At 36.2% G+C, this 13956-nt stretch overlaps 2 protein-coding genes across 3 annotated transcripts; one reads left to right on the top strand and one right to left on the bottom strand.

Moving 5' to 3' along the window:
- Positions 1–1026: 1026 nt before the first annotated feature.
- Positions 1027–9009, top strand: LOC127946929 (CD151 antigen). Of its 2 annotated transcripts, XM_052543750.1 has the most exons (9): positions 1027–1195; positions 3913–3997; positions 4753–4944; positions 6104–6178; positions 6507–6527; positions 6846–6950; positions 7994–8149; positions 8246–8332; positions 8415–9009. In XM_052543750.1, exons 2-9 carry the CDS (start codon positions 3914–3916, stop codon positions 8472–8474), a joined length of 780 nt encoding a protein of 259 aa, XP_052399710.1. In that variant the 5' UTR covers positions 1027–1195; position 3913; the 3' UTR covers positions 8475–9009. The 2 variants fall into 2 exon arrangements, with proteins under 2 accessions (XP_052399710.1, XP_052399711.1); XM_052543751.1 differs by lacking the exon at positions 6507–6527.
- A 124-nt stretch (positions 9010–9133) lies between these two features.
- On the bottom strand, positions 9134–13787 carry LOC127946879 (chitinase domain-containing protein 1-like). The gene is made up of 6 exons (XM_052543703.1): positions 13782–13787; positions 13369–13383; positions 13193–13290; positions 11051–11143; positions 10864–10965; positions 9134–10231 (listed from the first exon to the last, which is right to left on the bottom strand). The coding sequence occupies exons 1-6, from the start codon at positions 13785–13787 to the stop codon at positions 10081–10083; spliced, it is 465 nt and encodes a 154-aa protein (XP_052399663.1). The 3' UTR covers positions 9134–10080.
- Positions 13788–13956: the final 169 nt, after the last annotated feature.

The following is a 13956-nucleotide window of genomic DNA, read 5'->3' as shown; positions in this document are numbered from 1 at the left end:
GTGTGTGTGTGTGTGTGTGTGTGTGTGTGTGTGTGTGTGTGTGTGTGTGTGTGTGTGTGTGTGTGTGTGACGGACTGCAGGACAAGATAGCTCAGCGGGCGTGTCTAATGTTGCTAGACAATAAGATAGACCTAGCAACCGCAGACAGGAGGGAGCTGACTAGAGCACATGACCCAGCTCATCATTTCCGATGATCTCAGTCATTTGCATGTGTCAGTTTTTGTTGTTAAGTATGTTGACAGCAGTACCAAGCTGAGATCTATGAATGCAGTGCTATGACCCACCTGACCAGGTGTGAAACTGGATTAATCCTTCTCCAAAACAGCATAATATAATATAATATAATATAATATAATATAATATAATATAATATAATATAATATAATATAATATAATATAATATAATATAATATAATATAATATAATATAATTACTATTTATTTATTGCTTAAGCAATTTAATTGGTTACATTTAATTGTACTTTATTTAACTTAATTGTATTTAATCATTTTTTTTGTCTGGACGTCCCAGCCAACAGAGGGCGCTGCTGCAAAAAAGACAATTTAGCGAAGACTTCTCTCATGAATATTAATTACGTCGTTTGACGCTCAAAGAATTTAAACAAATGTATTAATATTCATAGGCTGAAGATACTCGGAGTGGATAATCTGACTCTGCACGTTGTACAGCTAAATTAATAATAATTTTCAGCAAGATTATAAACACACACTTGAACAGTTATATCATCATTTTAACACTACACACTCCAACTGGCGTGTGAATCTTGTTTATACACAAATAATGTTAAAAGTATGGCCTGCATATTTATTTTTATTATAATTATTATAATTATCAGTGGACTTTAATTTAATTTTGGAAACACAAAATTGATGTTATGTTTACAGTAAGTGTTTTTTCTATTGAAATACTGTATATAAACACTGTAATCAGTTGTTTGATTTCGGGACTGGAGCCATAAATGTCACTTGTTCTACAGCGCCATCTCTCTGCGTTCTGTGTCATTACTGCACTGCGTAGTTTAGCGTGAACGCGTTGCGCGTTCCCTGACGCGCGCGCACGAGGCACCACCGAGAAATGCCCAAAACAGACGCGGACAGAAGGAAAAGCGGACTCTCTAACTTAATTTTAAAAAATACCATCTACAGCGGGACATTCTTTCACTCACGTCCTTCAGGTGGGTGCGGTATTTTAAACACGAACTTATTTTATTCTTTTGAAATCGTTTGCAGGTCATAAATGGGAAGAGTTTGTATCGTGCTCTGATTTTAAGAGTTTATGTATGAAAGCTGATTATATTTTTGTCTTTAACAACAATTTGTAACTAAAGTAGCCTACTTTTTGTCTTTCTGAAGACTTTCGATCATATTTGTTTGAACTTAATAAACTAATGTTGCACTTTATAATTAGAGTCTTGTAGTTTGATCCATGCAGGGAACGGATCAGTAATAAATGCCTCAGATTCTTCAGATGTGCTTGAAAATCAACCAGGAGACATGAGCACTATCCAGCCAGTGATATATACAGTATAAGACACTGATATTGTAAAAAACAAAAACAAAAAAAAACACCAAAATAATGTATTCATATGGTAACCAGACTCTCCATTAAGACAAATTTGGCTGCACAAAATAATTTTTTTTAAGCTAAAATAAAAATGTTTATTTGCTTACACCTACATATTGGTTTAAGCAAATAACCATTTAAATAAAATCAAGTAATTAAAGACTGTTAAAGGCCTTTTTAACTGAATAAAAGAATATTATTTGCTATGTATTTACTGTCAGCGCATGTCCCAATACAGGCAGGTGTACAAACACAAGCCTCAGTGTGAGTTGAGTCACAGTGCAGTTATATCTGCTCACGCAGGGCTCAGGGTGAAGATTTCTCTATCTCTCTGTGAGTCACTCATTCTGTCGCTCTACAGAGAGAGAGAGGATTCGGAAACTAACACAAACCTCAGACTCTCTATAGATTGCAGCTCATTTGATTATTTTACCCAAAAAATAAATATAGAAGTATAATTTTAATATTTATGCTGTTCTAAAGTTTAGGTCAGTAAGATAAATTAGGTTCAATAAGGATACGTTAAATCAATCAAAAGTATCAGTTAAGACGCTTCACATAAATGCTGTTCTTTGAACTTTCTATTCATCAAAGAATCCTAAAAAAATGTAGCATGGTTTCCACAAAAAAAAAAAATAAGGCAACTGCTTTAATAAGAAAAGTTTCTTCAAAAAAAAAAAAAAAAAAAAAAAAATATATATATATATATATATATATATATATATATATATATATATAAGGGATGCACGATATTGGATTTTGCACGATATTCGATATGCCGATATTGGCCGATGCCGATATATATACAAATATATACTGATATATTTAAACTTTAATTTTACTGAAGAGAAATCCATGTATCTCTTCTGTACTGATTCTACCATAAATGTATTATTTTACAAATGTAGACAGACATTCACATCTGAAAAACAGGTCAATTATTTCATTTGGAGAATATCGGTTTGGCTCATCGGCAGAAATATTCATATCGACCGATACCGATGATGGTCATTTTAAGCTTTTATCGGCCGATACCGATGTTGAGCCGATATTATTGTGCATCCCTAATATATATATATATATATATATATATATATATATATATATATAATATAAACAGTAAGTCATAGCAAGTTGGGTTTTTACATTATTTAACTCATCAAAATATTTGAGATATTTAACATTGTTATGTTATATAAAAATCTACTTTCAAAGTCAGTTTAATGTAATTAAATAAAGTAAACTTATTAAATTTTTACTTTAATAAGTAAAAATTACCTGTACAACAATTATTTTTCAAGAACTTTAAAAAGTTGAATTAGGAGGACATTTATTTGAATGATTTCAAAACGATCATGTGACATTGAAGCCTTAACATATATTAAATATAATGATAATTTATATAAAATTGATAAATGTATAAATTATAGATGCACCGATTGCAATTTTCTTTCCATTTTTTTAATGCCGATACAAATTTTTATCAATTCAGATTTTCTTTCTTAGAACTGTAATTAACAGCATATATAGATGACTGTTTGAATGAGCGAGTCATTTATTCATTGATTCAACCGAATCGTTCATTCGACTGATTCATTCAGAAACGAGACAGGTCTTTATGAATCTGTTACTGAATCACTGACTCACTTGATTCGTTCAAAACCGTGGATTTATTTAGAAACAAAACGCCACTGTGTTGCACGGTTTTGCTGTGGCTTTGCTTGAAACTATTTTTGTTTGTCAAATTGAGTAAAATCAGTCCTATATTTTGTATAAAGTGTAAGTCACATATAACTACTGTTATATAAAATCAGTGTCACATTGCATATATATATATATATAATTATTTTTCCTCATTACTACATTACCACATTTTCTTTGGAGTTGTTTTTAATTAGAATCAAGGACAAAGCTTGAGTTTTTCACGTGTCATGTGAACTTTTGCTCTCTTTTTTCTTAAAAATAAGCTCTTTAGCAGCAAACATCTTTATAAATCAGAAGCTATGTTATTTAGCAGTCTCTGTGCAGCAGGGTGCTTCAAATGGCATCTGAACATTAAATTGCTTAAAATTTAAATAGCTTGAATTGTTACAAATCTGACAACATGATTTTGGGATTAAACGAGACCTGTCATGTTCTTCACCCTATAATCATAATTCACTGTCATTAAATTCAGTTAAATCCTGTTTAAAGTAAGGGTTAGTTCTGTCCAATCGTTCTGTAGTAGATAAAGACCAGCCTCTCGGGGGATGTTAAGCTGGATTCATGGTTTTCTTCAGACCTGTCAAGTGGATGCCATCTTTAAAGAGTTTGTACAATCTGTTTCAGGATGGCAGATGCTGAGGGGAAAACCAATACCTGCGGGACAATATGCCTCAAATACCTTCTGTTCATCTTCAATCTTTTCTTTTGGGTGAGTTTGTACTTTGTTTTGATCTTGGTTAGTCTGAGGAGCTAGTCTAAAGTGGTTTACGGTTCATTTAGCTGGTATAACTAGCCTCACTGGACAGTAAACCAGTTTAGGCTGCTTTATCTGGTCTTCCAAGAAGGCCAAACTAGAGTTTATCTAGTCTCAACCTGAACAGCTGACAGATACCGAAATCCCCCTGAAACCATCAATCCAGACCAGCTTGACCACAGAAAACCAATTTAATAGCAATGTTATTTTCATAATTTATATTTATTTATAGACTTTTATAGTATTGATTATTTTAAATGAGCTTTTATATTTATATTTTCATTTTAATATTGTTTTAAGTTTTAGTCATTTTTGTTATGTGCTATTTGTGATTTTATATTAGTTTTTGTGAAATAATTTTTTTTCCTGTTTCGTTTTAGTGAATTTTCTATTTCAACTTCGTCATTTTATAAATAATTTTTTTAAGTTTAATTAAATTTTTTTATCTAATATTTTTATTGGTTATATCATTTCTATTTTGATTCCATTATTTTAAGTAGTTTTACTTTTTGTTAATTACAGCAAAACTATAGGCTGGTTTAAGCTGATAATTTTTTTATTTTATTTTTTATTTTTTTGTGCAGATGTATTTGAAAAGAAAACTCCACTGTTTGCCTTTCTAAAGATGCCCAAATTTGACACTGGTATTAAATACTGGTAACTGCTGCTTCAGAAAGAGCCAGTGATATGACTGTACCTTGTCCTCCAAGCTGGCAGGGGGCGCTGTGATGGCCGTGGGAATATGGACTCTGGTGGATAAAAGTGACTACATCAGCCTTCTGTCCTCCAACACCTACTCAGCCGCGGCCTTCATCCTGATTGGCTCGGGGGCCGTCGTCATGCTCACTGGGATACTTGGCTGCTGTGCCACCATCAGGGAACAAAGAGGTCTTCTCAGAGTGGTGAGAGAGCATTATGGGTAACTTTACAACTGATAGCAGACACATGTCCAACTATGATTCAAAGTTGTCCTGTGTGGTTGTGAAAAGAGTTTTTAAAAATGTTCTGGGTTATTACTTACTGAGTCAAAACATCCCAAACCCAGGCAAAAAAAAAAGTATATGAAAAAAGGTTTTATATTTATAATATGTTAGTTTGTTTAACCCACCCTACATAGTGTAGTTTGAGTAAGAAATCACCACCAACACAAAAAGCTATTTTAACAAAGGAAGGAACAAAGTCTTGGCCTTGTATAAATGGATTAATCATTTGTGTGATAAATCAACACAGAAACCTTTGAGTTTAATCTTATGAGTAATGGAAAAAGTGGACAGTGTAAACACTGGATTACAGAAGCCGTGTAGATTCCTGCACACGGAAGCCAGGAACTATTCTGGGAACACACTGTCCCATAACATGACTTTTTTTGTGCTTTCTAAATGAGTTTGATGGTGCTCATGTGTGTGTCTCTTATTTGTCTCAAAGCTGTCAACATATCTGGTTTAAATAAAGACGTGTGTAGCTTTAAGAGGTCAGATTTAGAAACTTGAGTCATAACTGAGGAATGATTCCAGAGGAGTGAATGGAGAGTGGTGGGCACAGAAAACAGAGGGAAAATACAGAACAAATACAGGCTGAGAGAAGAATAAACAGAGCTTTTGTCGTTTATCAGCTGCGTAAAACCCCTCAGATACCATTCATTCTCATTTTCAACAGCTGGTGAAAGTTCTTAAAGGGACAGTTCACCCAAAAATTAAAATTCTGTCATTTCCTCATCCTCACGTCCTTCCAAACTCCGTAAGCGTCTGTTCATCTTCTGAACACGATTGAAGAAATTTTTAATGAAATCTGAGAGATTTCTGTTTCTCCATTGACAGTCTACACAACTACCACTTTAACGCTTCAAAAAGTTATAAAGAGATTGTATAACTAATCTATATTAATTGAGTGATTTAGTCCAGAGAGACTTGATCGCTTTATATGATGAGCAGATTTATTTTAAGGATTTTATGCACATTGCATCTCATTAAAGCAAATGTCATACAAAAATGTATATTTACTATTAAATATTTGAGTCCAAATACATATTACTGAAACTCGTTTTCTGTTTTATCTCTACAGTTCTTCGTCCTGTTGTTATTAATCTTCCTGCTGGAGATCACAGCTGGATTTCTGGCTTATGTCTATTATCAGGAGGTAAACTCACATCAGGATGAGGAATAAATTTCTGTTCTGTTCAATTTGGGATGAATAAGCTTTTATCCTGTTAGATTTTATTTTTCTGTACCCTTTTTAAATTCTCAACCTCTTTATGTATGCATGTCAATAACAACTTGATGAACATGGTTGCAACACTGCCATGAATATCATTGGAATGTCATGTGACATCACATTAGGTTTTAATTGAACTCCTCAGATTAGCATTAAACCCACATACACATGTTGAATGTTGTATGTTTGCACGCTCTCCGTCCTCTTTTCCGTCTTTATGAAACCCTTTGTCTTCTTCCTCCTCTTCCTCCAGTGTTTTCCTCTCTGCTACCAGGTAAACAACTATAGACCAAAAATCAGCTAAAGTTGCACCTAACTTTGTCATTATTTACTCATTCTCATTTCATTCCAAATCAGTATGCTGTTATTTTTTCCAATGCGCACTGAAGGTTACGTGAACACTCTTCCGTGTTCTAAGGAAACAAATAACATCATGTTTTGAACGATATGAGGGTGAGTAATTAATTTTGAATGTTTCCTTTAATATATCAGGTTTTGCTTTGCATCTGTGAATGAAAACAGACAGCACTATATAGAGAGAATGATTTATAGATCTAGATCTGTGGTCTGATGAATTTATCTGTGATTGCAGCTGAACGCTGAGCTCAGAGCCGATCTGAAAGAGAAGATGGTGCAGAACTACCAGCAGCCTGGACAAGAGCACATCACTAGAGCCATTGACAACCTCCAGCAAGACGTAAGATCCATCCATCCATCTCTATAGTGCTGGGTAGGAACTGATCACATGGAATTGGATTGCATAGCGTATTTTCCGGTATATTTTTTCATAGTTTGGCTGGTCCTGCGACTAATAGTCAGGTGCGACTTATTTATCAAAATTAATTTGACATGAACCGAGAGAAATTAACTAAGAGAAAACATTACCGTCTACAGCCACGAGAGGGCGCTCTGTGCTGCTCAGTTCTCCTGTAGTCTACACTGAAGACATAGAGCGCCCTCTCGTGGCTGTAGACGGTAATGTTTTCTCTTGGTTCTAAATAAATGCGACTTATAGTCCAGCGCAACTTATATATGTTTTTTTTCCTCATCATGACCTATTTTTGGACTCAGGTGCGACTTATAGTCTGAAAAATACGGTACATGATTAGATATTATTCATGCACACAGTCTTTGGAAGGCTTTAAAACAAAGTAAACCGCACAAATTCACGTTATTTCTTATGCACATGTAATGCAGGGATTCCCAGACTTTCTTGTCAGCCAAACCTCGTCCAAGTAATATTTTTACTTTAAGTTGCATATTTACATGTACACGGTTTTCAAACATTGGTAAATGGTCGCACGACATGCAGGTAAACATATAAAATATTTTATTTTGTGATCAACTTTTTATTTTTTTACATCAGCATCCATCCAAACCAAACATATAAAATATGTAAAAATACAAAATAAAATTTTTTTTTTTTAAATTATTTACTTTCATTAAACTAACAAACCCTTGCGGATCCTTCATGAACCCCATGGCATAATGTTTTAATGCACTTCATGTTAACCACAGCGAATGGAATATATTTTCATTCTCTTTGTATTTTTATATCTGTATGGTACAATATTATCCTATTGAAATAACACTTTCAAGCTGCTTCTAAAATTTAAGACAAGACTTGATCAATTCCATAATTGCATGTTTCAGTTTTCAAAAGCTTTGAAGTTTGTCTAGATCATAACAAGAGAAGGCTCTAGCCCATGGGAATGAACTGTTTGTTCCCGCGCTGTGCAGCTGAAGTGTTGTGGCAGTAACAGCTCAGCAGACTGGAGGGAAGGAGCCTGGATTCAGATCTCTGCCGACAGACGCCTGGTGCCCGACAGCTGCTGTAAGACCCCCACAGTGGACTGTGGACTCAGAGACCACCCATCCAACATCTACAAAGTGGAGGTACATTCAGATGACCGACCTCTTTTTTTTTTTAGCTCATGCATTTCTCAAATTGTTCACTTAAGGCAAAAAGCTCATTGCGTACATGTTTCTCAGGGAGGTTGCATATCCAAACTAGAGGAGTTTATTCTTCAGCATCTGATCATTTTGGGCTCAGTGGGTCTTGGGATTGCATTGATTCAGGTGAGCAGATCTGTGAATATCTTTATTTGTTTTTGTTGTCGTATTGTAGATTCTAACCTTCGCTCTTTTCTGTCTGTTCTAGATTGCGGGGATGATTTTTACCTGCTGCTTGTATCAAAGTTTAAAAGAAGAAGTATACTGAAGTAGATACTGATTCACACCGACACCAAATAAGCCTTCGTGCTGTCTGCATTACTGTTTGATTTGATGTTGTGTGTCATATATCACAGTAATGCAGGACAGTCCTTGTGCAAAGGGAACTTTGTTTTGTTTTGTTTTAAGCAAAGGTTTTTAAAAGCAGTTTTTATTTTTATTTTTTGCAGTACAATAAACAAATCTTCTGAATTCTGACAGTGCCTTCAAATACATACAGAATTTGTCTTTCAGTATTAAAATGGGTTGTAATATTTGTTATTGGTTTATATGACAGACAAGCATTTTTACATGCATTGTATGTAACATTTTTTCTATTAGTAAAACATTAATTTATTTTCATCAAGTGGAAGTAAATATTCAAGGCATTCACAGTGTCTGTAGATTTTCTATAACCAAAGGTGATTAATAAAACTATCGTAGTAAAATGTGCATACCATTTATACTGTACATATGCAAATAGGAGCTACTTACAAAGTAACTTAAAAGTTTTACCAGGCAATTAAAACAATCATCTGATCAAATACTCTGAGTTTGTCATAAATTCAATAAACTTAAGACATTTCAGTATGTGTTTACCAGGTTATTATTGGCGTTAGTATTGCCATTATTGCTTGTTAATGGTCAGTATTTATAAACAAGGTAAAACAGTCCATTTGGTGATATAAAGCATCTATAATTACATCTAAACCTATATGTCTGATTGTGGCCAGAGTAAGACTCAAAACATCCCATAATGAACATGAATATTTACAGTACGGTAATCAGATTTCGGAAATGGGAACCGGGACATTTTCTTTATGAGCGGGTGTTCAAAATATATAATTGAAGTCCTTTTCCTTTAAGTCCTCAACCTTTATTATCAGTGTATAGTCAAACTGACCCTACCCGTTTAAAAATAAAAATGACAACCTAAGATAAAGATAAATAAAATTATAATATATATATATAAGCATTTTCTAATGGATGGAATAATTGCAACTTTTCAATTTCAATTTTGAAATGTTATTTAATGTTGGCGCTTTTGGAAATGGATATTTGCTTTCCCTAATTAACCTAATTATCTAACATTCTTTTAAAAACTTATTTTTTTAATTTTGTTTAAATAATGTAATTCAGTGTAACACAATAGTTATGTAAAAAATCAAACAACATGCTTATTCTGACTTGTACATATTAAAACATATAAAAGAAAAACTAAGCATATTACATTTTATTGTGTTTTAAATGAGTAAAAAACTATTACTGACCAATGGACAAAACCTAGGATGGTGGCAAGTTTAACAAATGTAAAATTACACTTTATGCTTAAATGCTTTTTCATCGTTGACCCATATATGGGCAATTAAATCAGATTTGTTTATATTTCATTTAACGGTTATTAAATATACAAATATAATTTTTTGTTTTTTTTTACTAAAGGTAAAAATATTGCTATTGCAAATATTTTTTTTTAAATATCAAATTATTTTATATAATTCTTTTGTTATTATATATAACACTGCAAAATATTTTTAGATTTTAAAATAAATCATAAACAAATAAATAGCGCATGTAATTCCATCTGACAGCAGTACTTTGTATAAGTGAGTGTTTCAGTGAATGGAGCGTGCACCTGCCGCCCAGCTGCTGAAGTCCAGGCCGTACAGGTTGATTCCCAGCAGGATCTTGTGTCTCCACTCGCTGTGAGGAGCCAGCTGCAGCACACACTCTCTGACCCAGGCCAGAGGAGCGCTCGGACCCGGCCTGAATCAAACACCTTAACACTCACCGAAAAAAACCGAAGTATTTCAAAAAGAAAATGTGCAATGCTAATGGATGGTTCATGTACATGGATGATTTTAATGGTTGATCGCCACTAGACATTTGTGACCCTGGAGCACAAAACCAAAATTGAGATTTATGCATCATCTGAAAGCTGAATAAATAATCTTTCAATTGATGCATGGTTTATTAGGACAATATTTGCCTGAGATACAACTATTTAAAAATCTGGAATCTGAGGGAGGAAAAAAAAAAAATATACTGAGAAAATCATCTTTAAAGTTGTAATTACTAACTGTAATTACATATTACTAATCAAAAATTACGTTTTGATATATTCACGGTATGAAATTGACTAAATATCTTCATTGAACATGATCTTTACTGAATATCCTAATGATTTTTGGTATAAAAGAAAAATCGCTAATTTAGACCCATACAATGTTTTTTTGGCTATTGCTACAAATATACCCCAGATACCTAAGACTGCAAGATCAAATATGTCAGTCTCCTTTTAAGTTTCCTTTTCTTTTGACACAGAAATCTATGAAAGGCAAATCACTAAAAACTGGCATCAGGATCACTGTGTGTGTGTGTGTGTGTGTGTGTCTGACCTGCCCGGTCCAGAGTAATCATACGTCATCAGACTAAACGCGTCCACCACAGGAGCCAGTTTCTCAAAATCCTCCCATCCAAACATGCCAGACTGACCAGAGCTGAACACGACAGACAGGTGCTGATGGAAGCAGTATCAAAGCAGAAGAAAGTGCTGGGATAGAAAAAGAATGAATTCTCTTTTACCCCGGTGTGACCGCAGGAGGGATGACCAGCACGCAGGTTAACTTCCCAGCCTTCAGAGTCTCACACAGGTGTGTGACCAGATGCACCAGCTCACTGTGACACACACACACACAATACAGACCTCATATCAGAATATCATTATCTGATTTCTGAAAAACTGTCTGATAATCATCTGTATGATGAAAACTCCAAGACTTCAACTAAACCAACTAAATATATATATATATATATATATATATATATATATATATATATATATATATATATATATATATATATATATATATATTACTGACACACTCACACACACACACACACGTACAGAACATGATGCTGTCAGCTAGACCCAGCTCATGTCTCAGACAACATTAAATCTCTACTCACGTATTTTGTTTTTTTTATTGGCCTTCCTCATGGCTTTGACCCAGCCTGGGAGAAGACCAGCGTTGTTAGTGTCTATAGAAAATCATGTGACTATTTTTCTCCATAAAGCATCATTGTTTTACAAAGAAAGAGAAGGGATCAGACCGGGATCGTGGTCATGGAGACCGGTGATGTGGAAGCTCTCCGGTCCCCTGCGTCTCAGCTGAAGCCACACCGGAGACACCGACGTCAGCTTTGGACCAAACACCTTCGCAATGTCATATCCATGAGACTTCCACTGAGAGATGAGACCGAAAGATGGATCAATAGATGGATAGATAGATACGAAGAGAAGGACAATTATAGACAGACACAGACGGATGGACAGACAGACAGACAGATGGATGGACAGACAGACGGATGGACAGACAGACAGATGGATGGACAGACAGACGGATGGACAGACAGACAGACAGACAGATGGACAGACAGACAGACAGACAGATGGACAGACAGACACAGACGGACAGACGGATGGACAGACACAGACGGATGGGCAGACAAGACAGACAGATGGATGGACAGACAGACGGATGGACAGACAGACAGATGGATGGACAGACAGACGGATGGACAGACAGACAGACAGACAGATGGACAGACAGACAGACAGACAGACACAGACGGACAGACGGATGGACAGACACAGACGGATGGGCAGACAGACAGACAGATGGATGGGCAGACAGACAGACAGATGGATGGACAGACAGACAGATGGACAGACAGACAGACGGATGGACAGACAGACAGACAGACAGACGGATGGACAGACACAGACGACAGACGGATGGACAGACAGACAGACAGACAGACAGACGGATGGACAGACAGACAGATGGACAGACAGATGGATGGACAGACAGATGGATGGACAGACAGACACAGACGGATGGACAGACACAGACGGATGGACAGACAGACACGGACGGACGGACGGACAGACGGATGGACAGACAGACACAGATGGATGGACAGACAGACAGACAGACGGATGGACAGACAGACAGACAGACGGACGGAAAGACAGACACGGACGGACGGACGGACAGACAGACTGATGGACAGACACAGACGGACAGACAGACACAGACGGATGGACAGACAAACAGACAGATGGATGGACAGACAGACACAGACGGACGGACGGACAGACATACGGACAGACGGATGGACAGACACAGACGGATGGACAGACAGACAGATGGATAGACAGACAGACGGATGGACGGACAGACAGACACAGACGGATAGACAGACACAGACGGATGGACAGACAGACACAGACGGACGGACGGACAGACGGATGGACAGACACAGACGGATGGACAGACAGACACGGACGGACGGACAGACAGACACGGACGGACAGACAGACAGATGGACAGACACAGACGGACAGACAGACACAGAAAGACAGAAATACAGACAAACAGAAAGAGAGATAGACATAAATACAGACAGACAGACTTACAGAAAGACAGATGAACAGACAGACAGACGGAAAGACGGACGGACAGAAAGACAGACAGACAGAAAGACAGACAGATGGACAGGCGGACAGACAGAAAGACAGATGGACAGACAGACAGACAGACAGACAGACGGATGGACAGACTTACAGAAAGACGGACGGACAGACAGATAGCTAGATGTGGCTCACAGGTGTGATGTATCCGAGCACAGTAAACACCTGTAAAGTGTCATGTGGACACACACTGAGGACAGAAGCTCTTCTCCTCTCTCACGATGTGCCTCCACTGAGGGTCCGTCACCAGCAGACCCCGCTCCTGCACCAGACGATCAGCCGCCTTCACCTTCAGACACAAGCACACATTCAGTGTTAGTGCTCACACACATCACAGATGATGATCAAGCGGACTGCACAGTCTCACCTCCACCTGCTGGATCTAGGAACATCACAGACAGATCAAAATAATCAGAGAGCATTTGATATCAACACCTTACTATGGTACCACCACACTATCACTGAAGAAATATGAATGGTTGTTTCTGGAGAAGTGATTCTTATTCATTTAATGTGACGCAAATGCACCTGTGCTGCACGAGAGGGTCAAGATAAAAAAAAGTTGTCGATTTTATTCCCTGCAGTAAATCCAATCACTCACCAGATATGGGTCTAATATTTTTAATCTGCGATATAAATGTTCATGATCTTCAGCAGAGGTCACGTGGACAGACAGGTCTGGCAGACTTTTTGTTAATTACGGTCACGTGACCGAGAATCGTCGAGGATTTCAAAATAAAAGTCTCTAATAAATTATTTACGATAAAGCTCAACTAATACCTTCATATCGTTTTAGGTATTTTTTATAAAAAGGTTTCTATATAAAAAAAATAAAAAAGTAATTAAAAAAATTATATGTGAAAAAAGTGAATGCATACATATACGTGTATATATACAATATGTTTAAATGTGTATAATTATATAATCAAATAAATACAAATATAATAAAAATGGT

Source organism: Carassius gibelio, chromosome A25 (genome assembly GCF_023724105.1).
Source record: "Carassius gibelio isolate Cgi1373 ecotype wild population from Czech Republic chromosome A25, carGib1.2-hapl.c, whole genome shotgun sequence".
Lineage (NCBI taxonomy): Eukaryota > Metazoa > Chordata > Actinopteri > Cypriniformes > Cyprinidae > Carassius > Carassius gibelio.
This window is presented reverse-complemented; position numbering and strand designations above follow the sequence as displayed.

Bases quoted from the DNA above. Each gene is read 5' to 3' on its own strand.
- LOC127946879 (XM_052543703.1), bottom strand. The intron at 11,144-13,192 runs GTGTGTGTCCAC...TGTGTGTCACAG, and splicing joins GAGAAGAGCTTCTGTCCTCA to TGAGCTGGTGCATCTGGTCA. The intron at 10,232-10,863 runs GTCAGACACACA...TGTTTGATTCAG, and splicing joins GATTACTCTGGACCGGGCAG to GCCGGGTCCGAGCGCTCCTC.
- LOC127946929 (XM_052543750.1), top strand. From the start codon at position 3,914: ATGGCAGATGCTGAGGGGAAAACCAATACCTGCGGGACAATATGCCTC. The intron at 3,998-4,752 runs GTGAGTTTGTAC...TTGTCCTCCAAG, and splicing joins TCTTCAATCTTTTCTTTTGG to CTGGCAGGGGGCGCTGTGAT. The intron at 6,951-7,993 runs GTAAGATCCATC...CGCGCTGTGCAG, and splicing joins TTGACAACCTCCAGCAAGAC to CTGAAGTGTTGTGGCAGTAA.